Here is a 13,857-nt window from a genome sequence, read left to right on the forward strand (position 1 = left end):
ATTAGCACTTCTTAGCTAACTGAACAGTCTGCAGAGACACAAACAAAGGTGACAAAAAAATACCAACATTTAGTTTCAGTAAGTTAATAATGTCCAGAACATTTTATTGTGACAGTGTTTGACCATCTTAAGCTTCCTGATGTCTGTGCCTCAACAACAACCGAGCGTCAGCAGCACCGTGTGTGTGTGTGTGTGTGTGTGTGTGTGTGTGTGTGTGTGTGTGTGTGTGTGTGTGTGTGTGTGTGTGTGTGTGTGTGTGTGTGTGTGTGTGTGTGTGTGTATGTGCAATATGTGAGAAGCCATCGGTATCAGTGGAGTTTCATTGATTTGGGTTTCTCTCAGTAAACAAGCGAAACATTCAATGATGAAGCTCTGAAAACAGTAAATGATGGATGAGTGAACATTCAGCAGAAACACATCTGATAAAACAGCAAAACCAACATAAAACATTTAATTTCACTTGATTTTGATTTTTGTCATTTTCTTTTTCTCAAAAACAAATATATTGAAAATAGCAATAACACATTTGAGCTGAATAAGTGGTGTATAGAATAAAAAATATAAACTCATAAATCATCCAATCAGATCTCCTCTCTGCTCTTCTTCTAGTGGTCTTAATAAAGGTCTCACTACTTCCTGTTTTGGAGCGTTGGTGCTGGTGATGATTTTCTTCTTCAGAGGGTTTGTGTTTGTCTTCAGAGGTCCTACTCTGCTCCCTGAGCTCCTTCCTCTTCAGCCGGCTCTTCTTCAGCTCTGGAAACACTGGGATTATAATAATCCAGCTCAGTGTTCTCCGGTGGGTCTGACTTCTGCCCCCTGCTGGCCTGGAGAGACATGACAACACAGATCTGCATCACTCCTCTCTTCAGTATAAAGCTTCATTTCAACCAGTCCTCTAAACAACCAGCACAGGTCATTTATTCCAGAATTTGAGAAATAGAAAAGTTAACAGGAACTTAACAGAAACAACTCAATTCTTTTTATATTATTTGAAAGGCTACATAGCACTTTAAAAAAATAATGTATGACATGAATCAGCACTACAATGATGATTGGTCCACTGCCATAATGTTACTCATCTGACCCAGAACATATTTCTATTGTCCTTTAGCATAAAACATTAAACTGAAACAGGTGTACTGTCACCATACTGTCACACTCAGGCGTTACCAGTGTTTTTAGGTTTACATGTTTAAAGCAGTGGAACAAACTCTTTCAGTCAGCAAACGTCCAGTTTAGATCATAGACCGTAATAGATTGAGTTTAGTTAAGAAACCCTTCATGCAAAAAGTGATCAACACTTGTGATCTTGATGTAATTACCAGAGCAAACAGCTATTTGTTGATGCACTTCACATTTAATCACATGTTTAGAGATGCTACTGCTAGTGTGACAGTAAACAGCTGATTGTGTTAATGGGACTATCATAATGTCCTGAATATGAACTAAGACTTTCTGAGAACAGTAATGTCATGTAGACCATCTTTAAAAGATCAGCATTATGTGAAGTTTACCATAAAATAATAAACTGCAGAAATCCTTCTGTTCTAGTGGTGTAGACTGAGTAAGTGTTCATCATTCACTCATATCTCAACTCCTAAAGTTTAAGAGTTTAATCTTTCCTGATGTTAGCATGTCAGGTAATGTTTAGTAGTATTCTACTTCTAATCAATAATAATACTAATCACTAACAACTACTAATATTTTTAACATTACAATTTTGTAATGCACATTTCAGTGGTTCATAAAATGTCACCAAAATAAAGTTAAGTTAATAAAACAGGTTCAGTACCTTCAGGATGAAATAGACGGCAGCTACGACCAACGGCAGGACGACCAGCAGGACGACCAGTGTGATGATAAGAACTGTTCTGTAAGGTTTCTTATCTGGATCTGATGAGACACATTCAGTCATCACATTAGATCACATGACATCATGAGGACAACAGCTCCCATCAAACAGAAACTTTAGTGATGTTAAATCTCCTAAAATCAGTGAAGTCTGAAGCAGCTTGTTGATTCAGCTCTTAGAGAATAAGTTCATCTGATCCTCTCTGTATGCTGATGATGTTCAACAAAAACACTAATGTGTTCACAGCTGCTTTGAAAGAATGAATGAAAGTCTGCTGATTCTCTCCTTAAAGCTCCTGACTGCTTAAAATGATTCAACTGATTGTTAACAGTCAACATCTTTACATGCAGTTAAATCAGATGTGATCCTGGTGAAGCTCTGAGTTCATCATGTAAACCCTGTTTATTATCATTATAGTGCTTATCTGGCTTCACTTTTACTTTCCACTACAACACAGTTGTTATGGTTGAATAATGTTAAAGAAGCCGGAAAGGAAACAGTTTACAGCTCCTTCATCAGATTGTGACTCAGCTCTCTGTAGGTCGCTGGGTCGCTCCGGCTGCCTCATGACTTTTTATCAAACATGGAAACAAAGTCAGTGTGACGTCTCAGTTGGACTGAGCTTCACACTCTGCTTCAGCTTACCTGTGACAGTGAGAGAGAGCAGACGGCTCTCAGAGGAGAAGTTATGAGAAAAAACATAGACGCCATAAACACAGCTGTAGTTTCCTTGGTGGGCGGGGTCTGCAGCAGGAAACAGGAAGTCAGCAGAGTGATTGACAGCTGGCTGGGTGTAGTTGTATGCTGTGTTGGAGGAGCTGAAGGTGAGCTGGAAGGAGCCTCCTGGGTACTGAGGCTGGACGGAGCAGCTGATGGTGAAGCTGGAGCCCTGGAGCACCTGAAACCCCTGCTGCTGGGCCCCGGAGACCCCGTCCATGGTAGGAGACACAGAGATGATTGGCTGAAGCAGCAGGTCTGTAAATACACAGAGATGATTGGCTGAAGCAGCAGGTCTGTAAATACACAGAGATGATTGGCTGAAGTGTAACATGGTTAAAAAGGTTCACGTTAAATCCCACTAAATGGGACAACTACACCATCTGCGGATTCTCTCGTTGTTGCTTTGTTTGACTTCCTGCCCGGCTTGACAGATTCAGACACGGCACACAGAGAAAATACACCAGACGCTGAAATGATCGCTGCACGGTGCGCGCCGGCAGCGGGGCAGAGCGCCGCGGTGCTTCCTATGTGAACGACACCATTGACTAACACGAGCACCGAAAGGAAAATAGCTCCGCTTCTCGCTTGGCAGCTAATCGCTGCGCTTCCGCGTCCGGTGTGAACCAGGCCTTACATGGTTCAAAAGCTTCTGGTTGAATCTCACTAAATGAAACAACTACACCAGACATTTACCTGCATCTGGGAGTAATAGCAAGGGATTATGGGTATTTTTTTTATGTCTGTGGGCAAAACAATTTTAAATAACTGCAGAGTATGTGAAAGTTAAGATGATTTTATTTGCATATTTTTTGTCTTACATTAATTTCGACATGTTTTTGTTTTTTATGTTTTAGCCCACAGTTAGTTTCTTTTGAGACAGAACATGTCAAGTAACAACTAATAAAAAGACACATTCATACCCAAGTGCTTGCTCATTATCAAATTATAAAATAATCATTTTAATAGTATTGATAAACAAATCAGATCAATAAGTGGTATTGATAAGAGTAGTAGTATTGATAAAATCCTAATGAAACTGATCCCTAGTGTGAAGTCAGTACATCTGATCATGGTTCTGACACTGAGCTAACAGAGAGCAGCAACCTGCTCTGTTTACACTGTGTTCATACAAATGATTAAATACCATATACATACAGTATATTGTAACTGTAAACTGCTACTACTGCTGCTTTCTCTTGTAGTGTGAATATCCTTAAAGGTGCAGATTGTCTCAGTTTGAATCAATGAGCCTCCAGGAACAAGCTAACTTCTCTACCCTTTAGGATGCTGTCGTCCTGGATAAGTTTACAGTTCAGTCCAATGGAAACCACCAACTATCACTGTGACAGAGGAAGGAAAATATTACTGTCAGAGATGATGTCACTGATGGACTTACCTGAGCACGTGAGCTGCACGATGGAGGAATAGTAATCTGATGATGATATACAGCCCCTCAGTGCAGATCCAGACTGAAGACATTCAGATCTGATCCTCCATACAGATCTGTCTGAGGCTTCATTTCTACTTCTTGTTGATACAGCAGAGCCACAGTCCAAATATCTACATATTATAGCTGCTTCCTTCATGGTCCAGTCAGAGTCACTCACTGGTCTCCACTCTCCCTGTTTTACCTCCAGTCTACCTGCACAGCGACTGGCTCCTCCCACCAACCTGACAGGCTCTGAACAGAAACAAGAGAGTCATCAGTAAAAGAATAAAGTGAGTTTCATTAGAACAGAAACAAGAGAGTCATCAGTAAAAGAATAAAGTGAGTTTCATTAGAACAGAAACAAGAGAGTCATCAGTAAAAGAATAAAGTGAGTTTCATTAGAACAGAAATGAAGACAAATCAAAGCTGCAGCTCCTCTTCTACCTGAGCAGGTGAGTCCAACAGCTTTACCAGGTGAGCAGGTTCTTCTAGCTGAGTCTGATCTTCTACAGTCCAGGAGAGCAGACTCATTGCCTCCACACTGGAACTCTTTGGTCCACATTGGAGCCTCCACTTCTCCATAGAGCGCCCCCTGGAGGACTGAAGGAGCCCCACAGCCAAGCTCCCTACAGACCACCTCTGCATCCTGCTGGTCAAAGTCAGCTTCACACACTGAGGACCACGACTGCTCAGACTTCACCTCCAGTCTGCCTGAACACTGACTAGTCCCATTCACCAGCCTGACAGAGTCTGGAGAGAGAGAGGACCATCATTAGTTTTGGGAATATTTAACTGCAACATTCATACCAATAAAGCTTTTTCTGAATTTGAAAGTAACAACTAATAAAGAGACAGAGCACATTCATACCCAAGTGCTTGCTCATGATCACATGAATCAAAGAATACAGTCTAGTCCTGCTCCATGTGAAAAGTGCCTCAACATGATTCTTGTGATTTGGCCTGAGATTGACTGATTGAAGTCATCAGCCTCCACCATTGTCTGAACTCCATGGGGGGAACTATCTTACTGCTGCTCGGGACAGACGTCCTTTGATTCTAAAACTCTCCATGCAGAGTCCAAACACCGAGTGGCTTTGAATACACCTACTCATGAGTATCATCTGTATCATAAACAATTACTTTTACTTCATTCTCTGGTCTTTCCTGATTGAACTGTAATTATTAACACTGGTCTGAGGTAGGGATGCCCCCTGAAACCTGCTTCTGAACTGGAACCAGTATTAAACACTTAAAAACCTGAGGTATTTTTAAGCTCAGTTCTTTTATCAGTACTTGAAGAAAACAAGGAGTGAGATTATTGGATGGTAAAACCTGGTTTTGGGTTCTGCTTGTTTCCATGGAGATATTATTGAGTTCATATTGTGACACTGTTGTAAACATTGTTGTTGATGTCAGCAAACTCTGTATTTTTAACTCTAAAATATAAATACATTATAATCCTGTTGTGGATTCAATACTTTCATTAACTATCATTTTAATATAGTAATAATATTACTATAATGATAAAGAGCTGATGAGAGTATTGATAAAGAACCAGATCAATAAGTGGTATTGATAAGAGTAGTAGTACTGATGAAATCCTAATGAAACTGATCCCTAGTGTGAAGTCAGAACATCTGATCATGGTTCTGACACTGAGCTGACAGAGAGCAGCAAACTGCTCTGTTTACACTGTGTTCATACAAATGATTAAATACCATATACATACAGTATGTTGTAACTGTAAACTGCTACTACTGCTGCTTTCTCTTGTAGTGTGAATATCCTTAAAGGTGCAGATTGTCTCAGTTTGAATCAATGAGCCTCCAGGAACAAGCTAACTTCTCTACCCTTTAGGATGCTGTCATCCTGGATAAGTTTACAGTTCAGTCCAATGGGAACCACCAACTATCACTGTGACAGAGGAAGGGAAATATTACTGTCAGAGATGATGTCACTGATGGACTTACCTGAGCAGGTGAGCTCCACGATGGAGGAAGAAGAACCTGATGATACACATTCCCTCAGTGCAGATCCAGACTGAAGACAGTCAGATCTGATCCTCCATACAGATCTGTCTGAGCCTTCATTTCTGCTTGTTGTTGAAACAGCAGAGCCACAGTCCAAATATCTACATATTACATCTGCTTCCTTCAGGGACCAATCAGAGTCACTCACGGTCCAGTCAGAGTCAGTCACTGATCTCCACTCTCCCTGTTTCACCTCCAGTCTACCTGCACAGCGACTGGCTCCTCCCACCAACCTGACAGGCTCTGAACAGAAACAAGAGAGTCATCAGTAAAAGAATAAAGTGAGTTTCATTAGAACAGAAACAAGAGAGTCATCAGTAAAAGAATAAAGTGAGTTTCATTAGAACAGAAATGAAGACAAATCAAAGCTGCAGCTCCTCTTCTACCTGAGCAGGTGAGTCCAACAGCTTTACCAGGTGAGCAGGTTCTTCTAGCTGAGTCTGATCTTCTACAGTCCAGGAGAGCAGACTCATTGCCTCCACACAGGAACTCTTTGGTCCACATTGGAGCCTCCACTTCTCCATAGAGCGACCCCTGGAGGACTGAAGGAGCCCCACAGTCAAGCTCCCTACAGACCACCTCTGCATCCTGCTGGTCAAAGTCAGCTTCACACACTGAGGACCACGACTGCTCAGACTTCACCTCCAGTCTGCCTGAACACAGACTAGTCCCATTCACCAGCCTGACAGAGTCTGGAGAGAGAGAGGACCATCATTAGTTTTGGGAATATTTAACTGCAACATTCATAACAATAAAGCTTTTTCTGAATTTGAAAGTAACAACTGATGAAGAGAGAGAGCACATTCATACCCTGACTCAAGTCTTTATCTACAGCAGGGCCGGCCCGTGGCATAGGCAGTATAGGCAAATGCTAAGGGCGCTGTCCATCCAGGGGGCGCCACAAATGGGGGAAGAAAAAAATGTAACTTCCACTATTCTTAAAACTACTTGGTATCATGTCTTAATATGAAGATAATAAGCCCACATTAATTTAACTGCATAGCCAAGCCTGTTAAATAGGAATACTAATAATAATAATGATGACACGTTACTTTCCTAAGACGCCCCCCCCCCCCCCCACTAATTAGACTGTACCTGCTACCTGGGGGAGGATGGTCGTTTTTAACGTGACCCCAAGGCTAGCTCGACAACAATATGTCAAAATGTCCCAAACTGTCTGGTGCCCAGGGGAGGAAGAAAAGAAAAGAAGAGGAGGAAAACGAGACAAAGACAGAGGTAATGTTACAATAAAGATGATGTCATGACATTATTTGTGTGTTGCAGAACGACGATAACGTTGTTAACCATTAGCATAACATGGTTTGTTGTTAAACTGTTAGTTTTAACGCCAGTTAATCTTATGGAAGAGCCTAAGTTGGAAAATAGTAATGTAACTACTCCCAGCTTACTTCCCAGCAAGCACATTTTGGTCTAAAAGACGTGTATCTATGGTAACCGGTGAAAAGACGTTGAAAATTGGTTGAAAAGTGAAAGTTTTTTTTACCGGCTATATGGAGACATTTATTCAACGTTCACATAGAAAAATAGAAAACATATTTCACCGGGAATTGCTGTATAGAAAATTCCCAGCTTATTTAGTGTGCAGACATAACCTATATAGTTTCATATTTATGATATTTTATTCAACATTAAATGCTTTGAAATTACGTTTTGTTTAGACGTCATTTCACCTCCTCTCATTTATAGAAAACACGTCAAAATAATCAATACAATCTCTGTAGAGAGCTACAACTGAGGTAATTATTAACCGACATCAAACTAATGTGTGTTTTGTGACACGTTGATGTTGTAACCGTTTTTAGACGGTTGAAAAGACGTTCAGACCTCATATCAACCTGTTTTTAACCGGAAATCAAACGTTGAAGTTAGGGTTTGTGCTCGCTGGGTTTCCTCAGGGAAATGTGTAAATATTAGATCTATTCAGCATTTTTATTAACATCTGGTTAGCTAAGGTTTTCTTAGCTTGTAATAGTCAATCAAAATGCTATTCCTTTTCCACCCTTTTATTATAGTTGTAAGCCTAGCTGTATGTTGTGTTACAGTTCATATTGTCTAAAGTGTGTTTATAGTGTTAAACTTTACATCAGTGTTAAAGTGCACATCATTCATGTTATAGCATAACTTAGCATTCCCACATTCTATATTATACTGTAGTTTACTACTTCTTTGCATTCTGCTAATCAGCATTTTGTTGTAATGACAATAACATTGAATCTTATATAGTTTGCATATCAGAAAAAGTACATTGTATATTATACATGTACAGTATAGTGAACATCATGCATGTATCTCTTAGATTTTTCATTTATATTATTTCATTTCATTTTATTCTTGAAATCATATTAGCCTATGTATCATATCATATTTATTATTAGACTGGTGTCACATACTCATCTTCTCTCTTCAGATGCACTGTTGAGGTTTCTCAGTCCCACTCCTGCAAATCTTGGGCCACCTACAGCATCAAGCGCTCCTCCTGTTGCCTCCACCTCAGCAGCACCACCCAGAAGTGATGCAGCAGCATGTCACTTGTTTACACTTTTTATTTTGTGGGTATTTAAATCTTATACTTTATGTAAGCTATTTATATTATATTTCATATATTCATATCATATGTTTTTGTATTTCTTTCTAATTTGTTCTAAGTATTTTGATTGGGCAATTGCTTTCTTTAAATAAAAGAATGTCCAAGATAAAGCTATTCAGTTTCTTGTGAGTATGTACACCAGCAGTGGAATTTACTTCGATGCAAGGGGGGCGCCACCTAAAATCTTGCCTAGGGCGCCACATTGGTTAGGGCCGGGTCTGATCTACAGAAAGTAGTTCATGCTATTTGTATGATTTTAAAATGTCTTATTCAGGCACCATCTTGTGGTAGAATGTTTCTGTTTTCTACTGAATCTTTATTTTAGCAGGAAAACCTCATTAAGGCAAAAAAACGGCGAAAAAACTGAGGTCCTCCTCATTGTTACCAGATCAACCTTAGCAACACTCAACACTTTCTCCAAGTCCATCAACTATTCCACTGTTCCTCCCCTCAGGTAAAAAGCCTGGGTGTCATCCTGGACAGCACATTATCTTTCGAAGCCCACATCAATAGCGTTACTCGGTCTGCATACTTCCATCTACGTAACATCAATCATCTCCGTCCCTCACTTTCACCACCCTGCACCGCTATCCTGGTAAACACCCTGATCAGGACCAGGGTTGGGGGGGGGGGGGGTAGAGTTAACCCTATCCTAACCCTATCCCTCCCGTCTGGACTACTGTAACTCTCTCCTCTTTGGTCTTCCTCTGAAATCTCTTCATAAACTCCAACTGGTCCAGAATGCAGCCGCTCGTATCATAACCAGAACTCCCTCTATTGAACACATCACTCCTGCCCTGAATCTACTCCTCACGTTCAAGATCCTTCACAACCTGGCACCAACATATCGCTCTGAACTTATTTACATCTACACACACCTTCTCCAACTCTCTGATCCTCCTCTTCCAACCAGCTCTCTGCTCCATCTGCCACCTTAACCACCATGGGGTCAAGAGCTTTCAGCCGATCTGCCCCCCCCCCAGCCCTAACCCTAACCCCCCGCCTATGGAACTCTCTCCCACCTGACATTCGCACTTCAGACTCTGTCTCTACCTTTAAATCCCGCCTGAAAACACACCTATTCAGAGTGGCCTACTCTGTCTCCCATTAACTATGCAATCTTCATTATATTAATGCACTTTGAAGTCACGTTCATATTTATTTTTATTTTTATTTATTTTCTTTCATTATTCTTTATCTCTGCACTAAATGTCACCTGATTTATCTTGTTTGATGTACTGTTTTTGTGTTATATGAGCCTTGTAAGGTGACCTTGAGTGCTTTGAAAGGCGCCTTTAAATAAAATGCATTATTATTATTATTATTATTATTATTATTAAGATTAAACTTGTCTTTTGCAGGAGTGTCCTGGCCAAGACAGGCAGCAACAGAAAGTTTCAGACAAACAACATAAAAACCAGTAATACAGACAGACCTCTGTAACATGAAGAATGACACTGTGGTGGACAGCAATGCATGATATCAGAAAATAAAGAAGATCAGAGCACCGTGGTAGCTGAATGGTTACAGCACCACATAACCACAACGTCCCTGATTCAACTCTGACTGGAGACCTTTGGTACATTTCATACCCCTCTCTCTCCCCCTTGTTTCCTGTCTACTTCTCCACCATCAGCTGTTAATTAAGGCAGAAATACCCCAAAGCATATAAAAGAAGATGTAGAAGTTTAGAAGGAATGGTCTCTCTGTTATTAGGTAGTCACGCCCCTCATAACTCTGTTCACAGTAGAATAATGGATGAAGCTACAGCTAATCTGAATTAGACTCCTCCTGTTTTCCTCTGTCAGATTATTGCTTTCAGCAGTAGCAGCTCATGCTATCAGACCTCAGCTCAGACTACAGAGAACTGTCTGTTCCTCCATAAAGCTCTCCCACATATTGAGTTTTACATTTTACTTTTTACATTTTTCAAGCCACTTTTCTCACAAAATACATTTAGACCCACGTCATCTCAGAAAATAAAGTTTATCTAGACAAACCATCTTATTCATCTGGTGTCTGGATCTAAAGAAGCAAGTGGGGTACAGAGTCAGCCATGACTTCACTTACTCCGTACCAGGCTGTAAGAGCTGTGTCTGTCTCTGCCACAAGCTCTATAAATTGGAGCAAAGAATCTCTATTCTCTACAAAATGTATGAGGCAGAAACGAAGATGGATGCAATCATCTTCGGCCCTACACATACCAACACCACCTATTCCAGGGAACTTGGGACCTCAGCCTCTGATTCTGCTGCAGTCTCTCCAACCTCTACTTCCATCATCCCCACTGATGCAGCTCCAGTCAGCATTTCAGAGAATCTGTGCTCATCCTCTGGCTGATCATTGGAGAACTGGATCAATAAGAGGTATTGATAAGAGTAATAGTATTGATAAAATCCTATTGAAACTGATCCCTAGTGTGAAGTCAGTACATCTGATCATGGTTCTGACACTGAGCTGACAGAGAGCAGCAAACTGCTCTGTTTACACTGTGTTCATACAAATGATTAAATACCATATACATACAGTATATTGTAAGTCTAAACTGCTACTACTGCTGCTTTCTCTTGTAGTGTGAATATCCTTAAAGGTGCAGATTGTCTCAGTTTGAATCAATGAGCCTCCAGGAACAAGCTAACTTCTCTACCCTTTAGGATGCTGTCGTCCTTAATAAGTTTACAGTTCAGTCCAATGGAAACCACCAACTATCACTGTGACAGAGGAAGGAAAATATTACTGTCAGAGATGATGTCACTGATGGACTTACCTGAGCAGGTGAGCTCCAGGATGGAGGAAGAGTAATGTGATGATGATACACAGTCCCTCAGATCAGATCCAGACTGAACACAGTCAGAACTGATCATCCCTCCAGATCTATGTGAGCCACCTCTGCTTGTTATTGAAACAGCAGAGCCACAGTCCAAATATATACATATTATATCTGTATTTTTCAGGGTCCAGTCAGAGTAACTCCAGTACCAGTTAGAGTCAGCCACTGGTCTCCACTCTCCCTGTTTCACCTCCAGTGTACCTGCACAGCGACTAGCTCCTCCCACCAACCTGACAGGCTCTGAACAGAAACAAGAGAGTCATCAGTAAAAGAATAAAGTGAGTTTCATTAGAACAGAAACAAGAGAGTCATCAGTAAAAGAATAAAGTGAGTTTCATTAGAACAGAAACAAGAGAGTCATCAGTAAAAGAATAAAGTGAGTTTCATTAGAACAGAAATGAAGACAAATCAAAGCTGCAGCTCCTCTTCTACCTGAGCAGGTGAGTCCAACAGCTTTACCAGGTGAGCAGGTTCTTCTAGCTGAGTCTGATCTTCTACAGTCCAGGAGAGCAGACTCATTGCCTCCACACTGGAACTCTTTGGTCCACATTGGAGCCTCCACTTCTCCATAGAGCGCCCCCTGGAGGACTGAAGGAGCCCCACAGCCAAGCTCCCTACAGACCACCTCTGCATCCTGCTGGTCAAAGTCAGCTTCACACACTGAGGACCACGACTGCTCAGACTTCACCTCCAGTCTGCCTGAACACAGACTAGTCCCATTCACCAGCCTGACAGAGTCTGGAGAGAGAGAGGACCATCATTAGTTTTGGGAATATTTAACTGCAACATTCATACCAATAAAGCTGTTTATGAATTTGAAAGTAACAACTGATAAAGACAGAGAGCACATTCATACCCTGACTCAAGTCTTTATCTACAGAAAGTAGTTCAAGATATTTGTGTGATTTTAAAATGTCTTATTCAGGCACCATCTTGTGGTAGAATGTTTCTGTTTTCTACTGAATCTTTATTTTAGCAGGAAAACCTCGTTAAGATTAAACTTGTCTTCTGCAGGAGTGTCCTGGCCAAGACAGGCAGCAACAGAAAGTTTCAGACAAACAACATAAACACCAGTAATACAGACAGACCTCTGTAACATGAAGAATGACACTGTGGTGGACAGCAATGCATGATATCAGAAAATAAAGAAGATCAGAGCACCGTGGTAGCTGAATGGTTACAGCACCACATAACCACAACGTCCCTGATTCAACTCTGACTGGAGACCTTTGGTACATTTCATACCCCTCTCTCTCCCCCTTGTCTCCTGTCTACTTCTACACCATCAGCTGCCAATTAAGGCAGAAATACCCCAAAACATATAAAAGAAGATGTAGAAGTTTAGAAGGAGGAGTCTCTCTGTTATTAGGTAGTCACGCCCCTCATAACTCTGTTCACAGTAGAATAATGGATGAAGCTACAGCTAATCTGAATTAGACTCCTCCTGTTTTCCTCTGTCAGATTATTGCTTTCAGCAGTAGCAGCTCATGTTATCAGACCTCAGCTCAGACTACAGAGAACTGTCTGTCCCACCATAAAGCTCTCCCATATATTGATTTTTACATTTTACTTTTTACATTTTTCAAGCCACGTTTCTCACAAAATACATTTAGACCCATGTCATTTCGGAAAATAAAGTTTATCTAGACAAACCATCTTATTCATCTGGTGTCTGGATCTAAAGAAGCAAGTGGGGCACAGAGTCAGCCATGACTTCACTTACTCCGTACCAGGCTGTAAGAGCTGTGTCTGTCTCTGCCACAAGCTCTATAACTTGGAGCAAAGAATCTCTATTCTCTACAAAATGTATGAGGCAGAAACGCAGATGGATGCAATCATCTTCGGCCCTGCACATACCAACACCACCTGTTCCAGGGAACTTGGGACCTCAGCCTCTGATTCTGCTGCAGTCTCTCCAAACTCTACTTCCATCATCCCCACTGATGCAGCTCCAGTCAGCATTTCAGAGAATCTGTACTCATCCTCTGGCTGATCACTGGAGAACTGGATTAATAAGAGGTATTGATAAGAGTAGTAGTATTGATGAAATCCTAATGAAACTGATCCCTAGTGTGAAGTCAGTACATCTGATCATGGTTCTGACACTGAGCTGACAGAGAGCAGCAAACTGCTCTGTTTACACTGTGTTCATACAAATGATTAAATACCATATACATACAGTATATTGTAACTGTAAACTGCTACTACTGCTGCTTTCTCTTGTAGTGTGAATATCCTTAAAGGTGCAGATTGTCTCAGTTTGAATCAATGAGCCTCCAGGAACAAGCTAACTTCTCTACCCTTTAGGATGCTGTCGTCCTGGATAAGTTTACAGTTCAGTCCAATGGAAACCACCAACTATCACTGTGACAGAGGAAGGGAAATATT

The 13,857-nt window shown here is 41.0% G+C and overlaps 1 protein-coding gene across 1 annotated transcript in view; it reads right to left on the reverse strand.

Annotated features, from left to right (window-relative positions):
- LOC128381783 (scavenger receptor cysteine-rich type 1 protein M130-like) overlaps positions 1–13,857 on the reverse strand; it is a 28,076-nt gene that overhangs the window by 3,928 nt on the left and 10,291 nt on the right. Inside the window, exons 7-15 of the mRNA XM_053341821.1 lie at positions 11,902–12,207; positions 11,407–11,709; positions 6,418–6,723; positions 5,972–6,274; positions 4,446–4,751; positions 3,969–4,253; positions 2,498–2,827; positions 1,793–1,893; positions 709–824 (exon numbers count right to left, since the gene is read on the reverse strand). Of these exons, the coding sequence (XP_053197796.1) occupies positions 709–824; positions 1,793–1,893; positions 2,498–2,827; positions 3,969–4,253; positions 4,446–4,751; positions 5,972–6,274; positions 6,418–6,723; positions 11,407–11,709; positions 11,902–12,207 (2,356 nt within the window). The remainder of the gene's footprint in view (positions 1–708; positions 825–1,792; positions 1,894–2,497; positions 2,828–3,968; positions 4,254–4,445; positions 4,752–5,971; positions 6,275–6,417; positions 6,724–11,406; positions 11,710–11,901; positions 12,208–13,857) is intronic.

This window comes from Scomber japonicus, chromosome 20 (assembly GCF_027409825.1).
Source record: "Scomber japonicus isolate fScoJap1 chromosome 20, fScoJap1.pri, whole genome shotgun sequence".
NCBI lineage: Eukaryota > Metazoa > Chordata > Actinopteri > Scombriformes > Scombridae > Scomber > Scomber japonicus.